The following is a 14,034-nucleotide window of genomic DNA, read 5'->3' on the forward strand; positions in this document are numbered from 1 at the left end:
TTTAAAATAAAAAATAAAAAAGATAAAATTTCTGAAAAAAATACCATTTTTGACGCCATTTTGTTTTTTTGACCTGTTGCACCACTCCGAGAAAGTAAAAAATTTCAAAAAATACTTATTTTTAAGTAAAAAGCAAAACCCCAAAGTTTCGTTGCCCGAACTTTTAATCCATACATAAAGCCTATTTTTATTCTACTAATACATGAGTGAGTGAGTTACAGTTGTAGTAGTTACAGTTGTAGTCATTTGAAACAATATGATTAACTTGTAGTTAATTCGCGTAGTGCTTTCCATATGGTACTTTGACTTATTAGGTATACAAAGAATATTATTTGGATAATTCAACATATAGATTGGTATCTTTCCGTTTAATATAACTTCGAAAATATTATTCTATCGTGGATTTTTATTGTGTCAATTTTTTTGCTTTTTTTCATTTATTATCATTTTTACAATTTTTTGCTTTTATAAGCTTTATTTTTCCTTCATATTTTTGGTGTTTTGATTTATTCGCCGAAAAATAAAATAATTTTTTTTTAATTTTTGATTAATTTTGTTTTTATTATATACATGTATAAATGTATGTATTTTTCGATTTTTGAGTTTTTTTTTTTGGTTTATAATTTTGTTTTATTGTTTGTGCTTTTTTTTTTTGTTCACTTATTTTTTCGTGTCGGAGTTTATTTTTAATTATTTCGATTTATTTTTGGAATTATTATTTTTTTTAAATTGAACTTGTTTTTGATTTTTTTTAAATTTAAATTTGTTTTATTACAAATTTAAAATGCCGAGAACTTTGAAACTACTCCCGACTGAAATTTTGGATGAGGCTCTTGATTTTAATCTTTATGATGAAATTGGTAAACTCATACCTCCGTCCAGTGGTATATGGAGAGAAATTAGTAAACGCCTTAGTAATCAAATTACTCCAAAACATTTATGGGTAATGTTTCATGGAAATCGATATAAGTTGAAAAATTTGTATTTCGAAGCTAAAGGACTCTTCATTCAAGAAGAAATTATTGAACCGAAGGAAACCGAAATAAACACTGGTGATATAAATAATACGTCTACAGAATCCGTTGCTTGTTCTGATTTATCTTATTCCATCATAGAAAAGAAAGATGTCAAAAGCAAAAACTTTCCTCTTTTGCATACTATTCTTACAATATCTGCGGCTCTTTGGTCTAAAATAATACCTTCCTCTTTAAACTACCAGGATAAACGTGATCACACTCGTGGATATTCTGTTTTAAGAAAAGGGTGGACTGATATAATTTATAATGCAATATGGGAGCAATTACGAATTCCATGTGCGTTTGTCTTTAAGCGAGGAATCATATCTGAAAGCCCAGGTTGTCCCTATTTAAAAATATCGGCCTTGTGCCATGAATGCCATTCAAATTTAAGTGCACATTTATTATTTAAGCCAAAAAAGACAGATGAAAATATTATTTTACAAGTCACGGCTTCTGACACCCGAGGTCATGCGCATATTAAAAAACGTCGCCTGGCTGGGCAATCCCGCCGCGAAATCGGAAAGGAATTAACTAGCACACAAGCAGCAAATTGGAGACGTGAAAACGCAAACCGCTGCATGCTATACGGCGAACCACAACCCGCAAATCTTTATAGTCTTGAAGTATTAAGAAAAGCAAAACAGGAGATTCGCGATGAGATTTTGATTGGAGGGAAATGTACCGATTTAGTAGAATCATTTCATAATCTTAATGAGTCTGTCGAATTTGCAGATATTATAAAGGAATTGTGCTTAAATAAATTTCACCTCATATACTGGACCATAAATCAAGCGACAATTTACAAAGAAATGAGCCACCGTGAGAGAATAAGCATTTCTATAGATGCAACTGGATCACTTGTGCAACAGGTACACAAAGGGAACGACTATTCCGGCAGTATTTTCTTATATCAATGTGTAGTTTCCTCAAAAAGTGCAGTGGTTCCAATTGTACAAATGCTATCGGAAAAACATAACGCAAACATGATAGCATATTGGCTTCGCGAATGGCTACGAACAAGACTCCCCATACCTTTTGAAGTTATCACGGATTTTTCACTGGCTTTGATGAATGCTGTTTCTTTGGCATTTAATGGAATGGAGCTATCCAACTATATTGACCTGTGTTTGCAAATTTTAAAAGATGCAAAAGATGACAATGTGCATTTACCCCGAACATTTTTACGCATTGATATAGCCCATCTTATTAATTTGGTATGCCGTTGGAAGTGTTTCCATAGTACACAATTTAAAGTGAAAGATTTCTACGTCCGTTGTGTTGGTATCCTGTCGCAGTGTACTACTTTGGAAGATTTTAGGGAAATTTTGCTTTCCGTTCTAGTCGTTTCACAAAGTAAAAGAAGCGGTCGAGTAAAGGATATGGATTTTTTAACGCCTTGTGAAAATCGGGAGGTCTTTCTCATGAATAGAATTAAAAGCTATAAAATAGAACAATTCGTTAATAAAACAACTAAAACAATTGAAGGGGATACTTTTGTAGACGATGTTGATAAGTACGAAGAGGAAATTTTAGCGGAGGCTTTCGTAAAAGATGCTACTAAGAATAAATTGACAGAGATACAAAAAATTCAAGCAGAAGCACTTCAAGAATGTGGTGTCCAAGGAAGTCGCCTTAATGCATATTACTTACCAAATTTTGCTCAAGATTTGTTAAGAATATGTAAACACTTCGTAATGTGGACAGGAGTTTTATCTTCGAAGTATATGGCGACTGTAACTGCATCGTCATCGTATGTGGAAAGTTACTTCAACGATTTGAAGAATTCTGTTCTCAAGAACGAGAACTTACCTATTCGAGCTGACAAGTTCTTTGTTCACCACGTACGATCTATTGAAGGTACAGTGAAATTGGTTAAATCAACTCTTTTACTGTCAAAGGAGCAACTAAAATTTAAACCAACACAAAATGTCAATTCTATTTTCATTGATAAAAGTGAAAATATCAGTCAAAATCTTGAAATATGTAATAATAATTTAGGGACCGATCTTGATCATTTAAACGAAGTTGAAAATTGGAAGGGAAAAGCAGCGCAAAAAATCAAAACGAATAAATATTTACAAAAATGTCCTGGAATGACATCAATTGAAGGCAAACCAATAACAATTAGTTCAAAAAAATTGTTATTAAGAAATGGGAGTATTCTACCTTCTTTAGTAATAAATGGCATGAAAATACAGGTAACATATACCTGTCCTTTTGATACTTTGGCCCAAGCATTTTCTGCCGCCTATGTCGATATAAATTCATATAATACATTCGTTGACAAAAGCGGCATTCAGTTTTTTGAATTAGTAAAAAATTTTGTAATGCAAGGGCCTAAGTCTTCTATTTATAAACAAAGGGCCGACCTCTTATTGAAATGGCGTGGGAATTCCCTGAAAAATAATGTATTAGATTGTTCTGGAAACGTAATAGAGCTGGCAGAATATCTCTTTAAAAATGAGCCCAGTGTCATAAATATCCGGAAATGTAAAAAATGTAATTCCGCACGTTCATCTTCTGTTGTTGCATTATGCTTAACTCCCCAATATTTTTATGAAACTGGTTTTGCTGGTGTCGAAGAAAATATAAAAAAATCTCTACGAATCGCTTTAAATCAACAATGCAAATCATGTAAGGAGGATATGGAAACTTCTACTGTTATTGGGAATCATTTAATAATTGACGTAGAATTTACAAACTTTCCGAAACACAATGATCCAGATTGGTCTGGCCAAATAAAATTATCAGATTTGCCTGTAGAGATAAATATTTTCAATGACAATTTTAAGCTTGTCGCTGCCATTACAAATTTACCTCCAAAGGTGGAGAATAGTATTGGGCACTATGTAGCATACTGCCTTCGTGCTTCAAGTAAATGGCAGCTACACGACGGCTTAAAGTCCGAAATAATAACGGTCAATCCAAATAGAATTAAAACAACGGTGTGCGTTTTAATTTTTGTTAGAAAGTAAATAATTTGCACAACACTTACCTAAACAATATTCCTCCCCTTCCTCTAGTACAACATATACAGACTTCATTTACACAAACTTCTCTCATATATATAAACTATATGTAAAATTCTATCACAAGCTGTTTGGACTCGGCGTCAACATATCAATCGGCACATTGTCTTTGTCCCCTCCACATAAATTCCCCCAACCTTCTGATAACAGCCCAGTAAAAACATTTTGCAAATATATTAGCTAAAAACGAGAAAGATATTTGTTGATTGTTGTATCGGTGGGATATAATACCGTTTACGTCCCCAACCTTTGCAGTTTGATTAATTTAATATCATGAAAAATCCTATTCTAAAGTATATCTGTCAATTGCCGTATACAGTATCCCAGTACAAATGTCACAGGAAGTAGCACAGCGAGGGTTAGGTTTCCCCCGAATATATATCACCTCCCTGTGGCTACGTTCTTGGTTTAAAAGTAGTGAAAATTGAAAACTAAGTTATTCTATAAGTGGTCTTTCCAAAAATTCTATTCATAAACCAGTACAAACGAATGCGCTATGTGCTTACTCTTGTATCGGGGGTAAATTTTCCTCCCCCACGCCCCATTTGAAGTTGTATTGATTTAATATTCTGGAACAATCCTCTACTAATGTATATCTATAGACTGGCGTATACAGTATCCCAGTACAAACGTCACAGGAAGCAGCACAGCGAGGGTTAGGTTTCCCCCGCATATATCTAACCTCCCTGTGGCTACGTTCCTGGTTTAAAAAGGGTGAAAATGGAAAAATAAGTTATTCTATATGTATTCTTTCCAAAAATTCTATTCATAGACCAGTACAAACGAATGCGCTATGTGTTTACTCTTGTATCGGGGGTTGATTTTCCTCCCCTACGCCCCATTTGAAGTTGAATTGATTTAATATTCTGGAACAATCCTCTACTAATGTATATCTATCGATTGGCGTATACAGTAACCCAGTACAAACGTCATAGAAAGCAGCACAGCGAGGGTTAGGTCTCCCCCGAATATATATCACCTCCCTGTGGCTACGTTCGAAGTTTAAAAATGGTGAAAATGGAAAACTAAGTTATTCTATATGTATTCTTTCTAAAAATTTCATTCATAGCCCAGTACAAACGAATGCGTTATGTGTTTACTCTTGTATCGGGGGTGAATTTTTGCTCCCTCACGCCCCATTTGAAGTTGTATTGATTAAATATTCTGGAAAAATCCTTTTTTAACGTATATCTATCAATTGGCACATACAGTAGCTCAGTACTAACGTCTCAAGAAGTAGCATTTACATAATTTTCCATCATCATGTAATTGCACCCTTATAAATATCCTCCCCATGGCTGCCGTTTTCAGTATACATTTCTCAAAATGAACAATAATATCAATTTTATAGTCTTTTGTAAGAAATCTATGTTTATAGCGTTATTCTACTGAATTGGTAACTTGTTAACTTGTATTAGTGGGTTGGTATATTTTTGGCTCCCCACCCCGTATTTTTGATTTTTTTCCCTTTATATTCTGGAACAATCCTTTATTTTGATTGTTCTTCCGAAAGGTAGCATTAAAATTTCAGTACAAAAAATGCGGGGGCTAGCGTGAAGTTGGCCCCCGCGCATATATAATTGAATATCTCGAGAATGGGGTGGTACAAAAGAGTGAAATTCTGGAACAATCCATCTTAATGCGAGTACAATCGAACCATATGGTTTATATTCTGGAACAAAAAATGCGGGGGCCAACTTCACGACGGTGTAACACTACTATGTAATTCTTCTCATATGAAAATTGGAAACCATCCTTTTTTCTCTCTTCCTTTAAAATACTTTTTGAATCTTTTCAATATCCCTTTTGCTCTTCGATTCTATTTCCTGGAAACAAATTTTGGAATTTTTCAAAAGGATTTTGAAGGAAAATGATTTTTTTGTAAGAAAAAATTATTCATATGTCAATGTGTAAGAGGTGAATTTCTCGAAAACGTGACATGCTGCGTATTCAGCACGTCAAAAAGCTTTCAAAAACTTTACTCTTGTTTCGAGTATTAAATATGTGAAAGACCAGTGTAATAGGAATCTGATACGTTATCTGAAATCGGGATACATTCAAATGTATGAACGTTCGTTGTAACGACAAATTTAAAAATTCATTTGATAGAGGTTTGACTATATATAACAAACATTTAAATTTTCCATATTTATAGACGGTGTTTATTTAATTTTTTTTAACGCTGGAAAATAGCCAAATAAAATCAATGAAATAACGAAACGTAGAAAAGAGAATCAATAGAAAATAGTTAAACAATCAAAGTATGTATAAAAATAATTTTATTTATGTTTCATGGCTTATAATTAAGTATTAGTAAAAAATTTAAGATAATGATAATAATGAATACAGTTAAAGGAGAAAAATTAATGGTCACGCAGAAAGTAATTTTAAATTGTGTAAGAGTGAATATCATATCATTTGGAGGTAAGATTTACTTTCTTTCTCAAAAGTAGTTTCTAAAAACTTATGTATAAAATTTGTATAAAATTGGACATGGTCCAAACGCGTTCTCAGATTCAACTTTTATCGAGTTTCCAGAAACTTAAATTATGAAAAACAGCATTTCATGTTCGCTTTAGCAGTGACAGTTTTATCTTCTGTCAAATTTATGTCATTTTGCTAGTCAGGTTTATTATTATTTGTCAATAAGAATTATTCATTATAAAGCCGTTAGATATAAAGCTATAGCACATTTTTTGGACTTATTTGCAATGAGTCAAAAATTTGTGTCAGCGAAAACTTTAATTACATTTCCAACCTAAATTGATGAGTATTTGCTATTGTTTTTGCTCAATAATCATTTCCTAAAGACTGTTCCAGACACTGAACAAAGCATGACGTCTGGAGTCCCGCATTGTAAACATTTCAAAGAGTCGGGATAAGCCCTTGGCACGTTATTGAGTTCCGAAAAATAGTCGAAATTGTCAGGGATTAATTATCTTATTACCTGGCGCGGTTGCTTTCGTAACATAGTCAGCAGGACTACGCCAAAAAAACTTACTGATTTCAACATAAAAATTTATATATATATATATATATATATATATATATATATATATATATATATATATATATATATATATACCTATATATATATATATATATATATATATATATATATATATATATATATATATATATATATATGTTTTTTTTTTGTGCTGTATACATCGTCTAACAGAAAACAAATTAGCAGTAAGGGTGTATTATTTTTCACGTGATATTATAAATTTTTTATTCTGCTCTCATAGTTTCAAATTGAAAAAATCCGTTATAAGATAATCGAACAACTAATGAAAAATCATTTTGCCAACCTTCTTTAAAAAGAAATTATTTTATTGATCACCAACTTTCCCCTCTAAGGGCATATAACAGAGTACTTTGTAAAGATTAAAAATAAATAAATTATAATTTTTTGTCTTTTCCAGTTGTATTTTTAGCTTTGATTTCCACGATTGAAAGTTTTGCAAGCAATACCACTTGCAAGTAAGTATAACTGTTAAACAAGTTTATAAGCTTCAAAAACTTAAGTATTAAATTTTCGTGGTATAGAAGTGATGAAGAGTATTGTTATGCCAGTAAAACATGTTATCATAAATCATTAATATGTGATGGGAAAAAAGATTGTGTCGATGGACTCGATGAAAACATGGAACTATGCGAGAAAGAAAACATAAAGTAACGAATTTTAAATTAGTAAAGCTCTCCTGGGAGCGTAAAAAATTAAAAAGTCGTCAATTTCTGTTGGCATTATACGATATTAAAGAAGAGACAAATAAAAGATTTCTTTCATAGAAATGAACGCGTTTTTCTTTTAACTTATCTGTCATATTGTAAGTAGACCGTGGGACAGAAAGAGTGCTTTGTTAAATGATGAATGTATAATTGAAACTTCGTGAGTGGCTTCCTTTTGGCATGTCTACCAAACTTCTCTCTAAGACTTGTTTCGAAAGTGTTGCGTTTTCAAATGAGCATGATAGCGGCATATTTAAGGTATCGGATTGAAAAAATGTGGTATAAAACTTGTCGGACCCTATGACCACTTGGTAAAATTAATAATTATTAAACAATTCAGCAAAAGTCAACCATGTATGTATTCAAAAACAAAAATAGTTAAGTACGGCATGTTCGAGGTGGTAGACAAAGTCATCGGTGCACTATTTTTGCACCGGTGCAATATATTTTATTGTTTATAAATTCTATGCCACTTTTTATCAGACCAATAGCTTAAATATGCCGTTATTACACTCGTTAGAAAACGCAGCACTTTCGAGACAAGTTTCAGAAAGAAGTTTTTAAAGTATGTATTAATCCTTTAAAAAAGCACCCTTTCTGTCCCACGGTCCCAAGTGCAATGCTTTAACATTGACTGATTAAAACTTTTAGGTGTAAGCCATAGAAATTTCAACGGTCATTTCTATAATCAATACAGATTGAGTCAAATCGAGTCAGATCATTACAGATACTTCACTATAACTTATATGGCTTTTGTAGTATTTCATGAGAGTGGGAGGAATCAGCTCTTTCATTTTTTTTCGTCACCCAAAGAGCTGTTAAATGAGAAACTTAGAACAAATAATAAAATATTTGTTTTATCATTCAGATGTGATACAAACCAATTTCATTGCGCTAGAGGCGCGTGTATACCATTATCGGCAAAATGCAATAGGAAATGGGATTGTACTGATGGTTCTGACGAAGCCGATTGTGGAATTGAACATACAAAAAAATGCACGTAAGTAATGAAATACACAAGTTCGAAGCAGATTAGATATAAATATTTTTTTGCTTTTGTGTGCGTTTTTTGCAAAGTTTTGTTTAACTTTTGCTGGATTTGTTTTTCAATTGAAAATAAAAATGTTCCACTTTTGCCCATTTTACTGTGTTGTTTGAGAAAATCTTCAACAAGCCGTATTCAACAAACTTCGATGATTATGTTCATTTACTATCTTCATTTTTAACCATTATCCTTTATATTAATTTTCGTAGCAATGATTGGCAAGTCCTTTGTTTATCTGGAGAATGCATCAGAAAAGATCAAATATGTGACGGAGTAAAAGATTGTATGGATAACTCTGATGAAACATACACAATTTGCTCTAATATAAGGTAAAAATTTTACTCATCTTCCTCAAAATGACGTTTACCTATATTCATTACTTCTTGAAATAGATGTCCTTCTCTTACGTTCCAATGTAACTATGGAGCATGCGTTACTTTGGAAGCTGTATGCAATGGTGTACCGGATTGTGTTGATTTCTCCGATGAGCTTTTACCACAGTGCAAAAAGAAACTGAATGTAACCGAAAAAATGATTTGTGGGTACGTTTAATTTTTTTAACAGAAGAGAGTAAAAACATTAAGATTATAGTGAAAAGAGAAAAATTGCTTTTATGACTGATACTAAGGTTAACTTCGTAGTTGCTAAGGTAAATGGCGATGCGTTCAATTCAGTTTTATTTCTGAAAACCGTCTATGCGTGTTTGTTTGTTAAAGTGAAGTTCTAGGGTGATACGATAAAACGGGCATGTGATCGTTAATCCATATCCCTCTCATACAGAATTTTTCAACAATGCTTGGTGTTTTTATTAAATGAATTTTGAAAAGTACAAAAATGCTTATAATAAAATCACCAACCATTGTTGTTCGGAAAAATGCTTGTAAGTACAAAAATGCATTTAATTAAATTACCAAGCATTGTTGTTAGGAAAAATGCTTGTAAGTACAAAAATGCATTCAATAAAAACACCAAGCATTGTTGTTCGGAAAAATTCGGAGAACAGAACAGAATTCGGTTCAAACTTAAAAAGTTAACAAACAACGTCATATGCATTTATTTAATTTAAACAAAAAAATAAATAATTATTAATTTATTATCACAATTATTATCATTTAAATTATTACACAATTAATATTTTGACACTGCAATATTTTTGACAAAAGAGTTTTGCTCTATCTGGATCTGATTGTTAGATATTAGATCATCCAAGTAGTACCTTTAGCCCAGACTTCCTCTTCGTGTGTGGAGAAAATGTTTCTGGAAACGTTCACGTTCAGAGCTAAATTTAAAAACTTCACTTTTCATTTTTACATTTAGTACACGGAGCAAGTGGTTTGCTTAAGAAGCATTTTGAAATTTACTTATAATTGTTCCATGAGGGATCATTTTAAACGAAATTTAGTCTTCAATATAATTTAATTAATATATCCTATTTTCCGAAAACTTATAAATGAAATATAGTTTTAAAATTTGTTTAGGAACAACTATTTCAAATGTAACACTGGTTTGTGTATCAAAAGTGAAAAATTATGTGATGGCACCAGAGACTGTGATGATGGGTCTGATGAAACATATCGCCAATGTAAACATTTCCAATGTGGCTCACAGCGACGATGCTATTATGGTGCCTGTGCTCGAGGACGTTGTGTTGACTGGAAAATGCATCGAAGGCGGTAATTTCATTTGTTACCTTTTGTTCTTACATTAAAAATCTCTAAGAACCAAGTATATTTATAGCATTATATTTTGTCTCTCTAGTATTTTTACAGACCCAATTCCACAGCCTCGTACTAATATAAGAACAAAATTATTTTCTATAACTCGTCCAACTTCAGCAACCTCTGATTCATGTATATTTCCAATGCAGCCAAAGAATGGTGAAGCGAAGACGCAGGATGATATAATTCCACAACACTCTACTGTTGCACGACCCTGGACTGTTTTGGTTTTTTCTTGTAATGATGGCTACTCTCTGAATACTGAATCGCCAGTCCAAGTGTGTCTGAGAGGTGATTGGACGTTACCGTATCCACGATGTCTAAGTAAAAATTAGCTATTAAATGCTACTTGAAGTAAAAATAATTTATTTAAACTTTTTTAACAGAAAATTGCGCTCCATTAGCATCTGAAAATCATGAAATTGAATGTAAATATATGGGAAGAATAATTTCTTGTGACAAGGCTATAGTAGGCACCATCGCCAACATAAAGTGCAAGGAGGCTTTTGAAGTTAAAAATTTCGTTTATCAACCGTACAATGGAATTGAATGTCTTAAAAATGGAAACTGGACAAATGCTCTATTTGATTGTAATCCAGGTAAACAAAACATTTTGTCCAACTTATAAATCTACTTTATCGTCACACTTAACAAAATTAACAAAAGCCTTTCGGGGTAGCGAGATTAACAAAATAGTATACTGCACATCTAGGGAGCAAAAGTAAAGAATATCTCAGATTTCCTGTTCATTGCCGCCCGAAGAAAAGCCGAGGGTGACAAACATGAAATCTGAGATATTCTTTATTTGCTCCCGTGGTGCATAGCGGGATTTTGTATAGCGGGACAAAAGTTGACATTTTCTGCACGGAGATGAGCAAAATCAATTTTATCTGAAATTTGACTATGTAGAACTGCTTTTATCTTCGAAACTAGGATTTTTTCTTGTTTAAATTTCCTCTATCAATTCTCTTTTTGGTAGGCTCTCAACCCAAGTCAGTTTGGAGTCTTTTGATGATATTTCATATTGCTATCCTGCTTATGGCAGGCATTTTTTAGACTCCTTTTTCTGTTTTTCAATGTGATAACCATAATTATCACATTGAAAGACAGAAAAAGGATGTATACATAAACTGAATATCCCTCACATTTAAAATCCATTTTATCTAGGCGCGTTAAATGTAGGCAAACCTATTTGATTTCTATGAATTTGATTATCTTTTACAAATGCATGTATCTTAAAAATACTGTCTTATTGCCTAGAATGTGGTACAATAATACCAAAAGCCAAAGCTTTAGTAGTTAACGGATATACAACAACAACAAATGAATTCCCTTGGCATGTTGGAATTTATAGGCGAAATTCTTTAGACGATAATAATTATGAACAAATATGTGGTGGAACATTGATATCAGAAACGGTTATTATATCTGGTATCTATCAACATTAATTAGTTATATCGAAAACATATGTCAATAATATTTCTTAAATTATTTGCAGCTGCACATTGTTTCTGGAATTTCAATGAAAATCGGCCAAGTATAGATTCTCAAAAATATGCCATTGCCGCAGGCAAATTTTATCGAAAATGGAACAGCTCAAAAGATAAATATTGTCAGTATGGTGGGGTATGAAAATTACGCTTTTTTGTTAGAGGTAACTATTAAAAATGTTTTTAATTTTTATAGCTCAAAAAAATCGTGCTACCAAAAAGATTTCGAGGAGAGCAAAATGTTTTTTCAAATGATATCGCAATTTTAATACTAAATATTTCTATAAAATTCACATCAAGAATACGACCAGTTTGTGTTGATTGGAGTAATCAATTACAAAGTACTCTCTTAAAGCCGGGAGCGATAGGTGCAGTAAGTTCTTTTCAATACTTCTTTAGGTAAAACTACTAATAAATACCCTTAAATCTAAAGGTAGCTGGTTGGGGCACTACAGAAGAATTTGGCAATGCAGCAGAAGAATTACAGGCTATTAGAATGCCTTATGTTGATTATGATACATGTGTTAGCAAGTTGCCGGAAGAATTCAAGCCGTTTATCACAAATGATAAAATTTGTGCAGGCTACAATAACGGTAATTATTTTAATAACTATAATAGAATAAATAATTTAAAAATCTAATAAAATAAATAATTCACAATATTGGGCCCCGACTGTTAAAGTCGATATGTAAACTATTTGATTTGTTTCTTTCCTTTCTGATTTTATTTAACGCAGTCGGGTTTTTCTCAGACTGCAAAGTAGAAGGAAGATTAAAAAGCGATTAGCACCGAAATTAGAATAATAAAATAGAAGTGGAATAATAAAATATCAATTAAATTTCAGGCTCTAGCGTTTGTACTGGAGATAGCGGAGGAGGTTTAGCATTTAAAAAAAGCGATCGATATTTCATTGAAGGAATTGTAAGTGTAGCTCCAGCAAAAGGTTCCACTTGTGATTCGCATAAATACGTTGCTTTTACAAGTATTTCAAAACATTTGGGTCTTATAACAAAAGTTGAAAGAGAAACTCACTAGCCCAACTAAAAATAAATTGGAAAATCGGTATTAATTTTTCACGAAAAACGTAGAAAAAGGTAATTAATTAAGGATAATTAATTGATAAATAAAATTTTTATTTTCACTATTTATCAAATAATGCACGTTTTATACCATTCTAAGTGTAAAAACTATTAAATTAAATGTGAATTAAAAGTAATGTTATTGTAATAACACTTTACGTTTATTGAAGTTTACGTTTATTTTTGACATAGTTGCCAGAGTTTACGTTTTATTTATATATCGGTTTTTAATTTTTATGCACAGTTTAATTGAAATTATTTAATAATTAAACAGAGAAAGTTAAATTTTGGTATGATTATAAAACTTAAGGCTTGAGCAGTATTGATAAAAGTTTTTTTATGTAAATGTTAACATTTTTAATTGCACTTATCGACTAAATACAAACATATATTACGATTTCTCTATATACCACCATGTAAATAGGGCTGTTTTTAATAATAATTTTTAATTTTCGTCAACCGTACAAAAAATCGACTTGAAATTAATACAAAAGACATATTAAATACTCATTAAAACATTAAAATGCTCTCAAAATTCATATTTTTGGCAACACTCTCGTTTTGGTATCGAAACGCCTTCGAAACATTTTTTCAAAAACCCAGCTGATTTGGCATAAATGGTGTACCTACGAGATTCTTAACCGCTGTGTAGTTACGAAAAGGACCTTTTAAAAAGGAATATCAAAAATAAATTTCTAAAGCATTGAACACTTATTTGTATAGACCCTGTATTAAATTTGTCTTTCATCTCATGAATACACAATATGCTGTATCTCAAGTACGCTCTAATAATACGTATATGCGTGTTTAAAACAGGGAAGGATTATCCTTAAAAAATAAGTTCAAATAAATAAAAACTTTAATTTTGAAAAAGTCTGTTTCAAGTAAATTAATTCTAAAGAGAGAATACCGTACAAAC

General features: G+C 31.8%; 1 protein-coding gene across 1 annotated transcript; it reads left to right on the plus strand.

Annotated features, from left to right (window-relative positions):
• Positions 1 to 784: 784 nt before the first annotated feature.
• LOC123291483 (modular serine protease-like) lies at positions 785 to 13,071 on the plus strand. The gene is made up of 17 exons (XM_044871790.1): positions 785 to 1,088; positions 2,520 to 2,876; positions 3,018 to 3,217; positions 3,812 to 3,893; positions 7,477 to 7,534; positions 7,601 to 7,726; positions 8,652 to 8,783; positions 9,038 to 9,157; positions 9,221 to 9,370; positions 10,307 to 10,501; positions 10,587 to 10,870; positions 10,933 to 11,145; positions 11,807 to 11,977; positions 12,045 to 12,172; positions 12,233 to 12,409; positions 12,470 to 12,629; positions 12,881 to 13,071. The coding sequence occupies exons 1-17, from the start codon at positions 785 to 787 to the stop codon at positions 13,069 to 13,071; spliced, it is 3,048 nt and encodes a 1,015-aa protein (XP_044727725.1).
• Positions 13,072 to 14,034: the final 963 nt, after the last annotated feature.

The sequence above is a fragment of the Chrysoperla carnea genome, chromosome 1 (assembly GCF_905475395.1).
Source record: "Chrysoperla carnea chromosome 1, inChrCarn1.1, whole genome shotgun sequence".
NCBI classification, from domain to species: domain Eukaryota; kingdom Metazoa; phylum Arthropoda; class Insecta; order Neuroptera; family Chrysopidae; genus Chrysoperla; species Chrysoperla carnea.

Coding starts and splice junctions, on each gene's coding strand:
- LOC123291483 (XM_044871790.1), top strand. CDS start 785: ATGCCGAGAACTTTGAAACTACTCCCGACTGAAATTTTGGATGAGGCT. Junction 9,158..9,220: donor ACAATTTGCTCTAATATAAG/GTAAAAATTTTA, acceptor TTCTTGAAATAG/ATGTCCTTCTCTTACGTTCC. Junction 9,371..10,306: donor ACCGAAAAAATGATTTGTGG/GTACGTTTAATT, acceptor AAATTTGTTTAG/GAACAACTATTTCAAATGTA.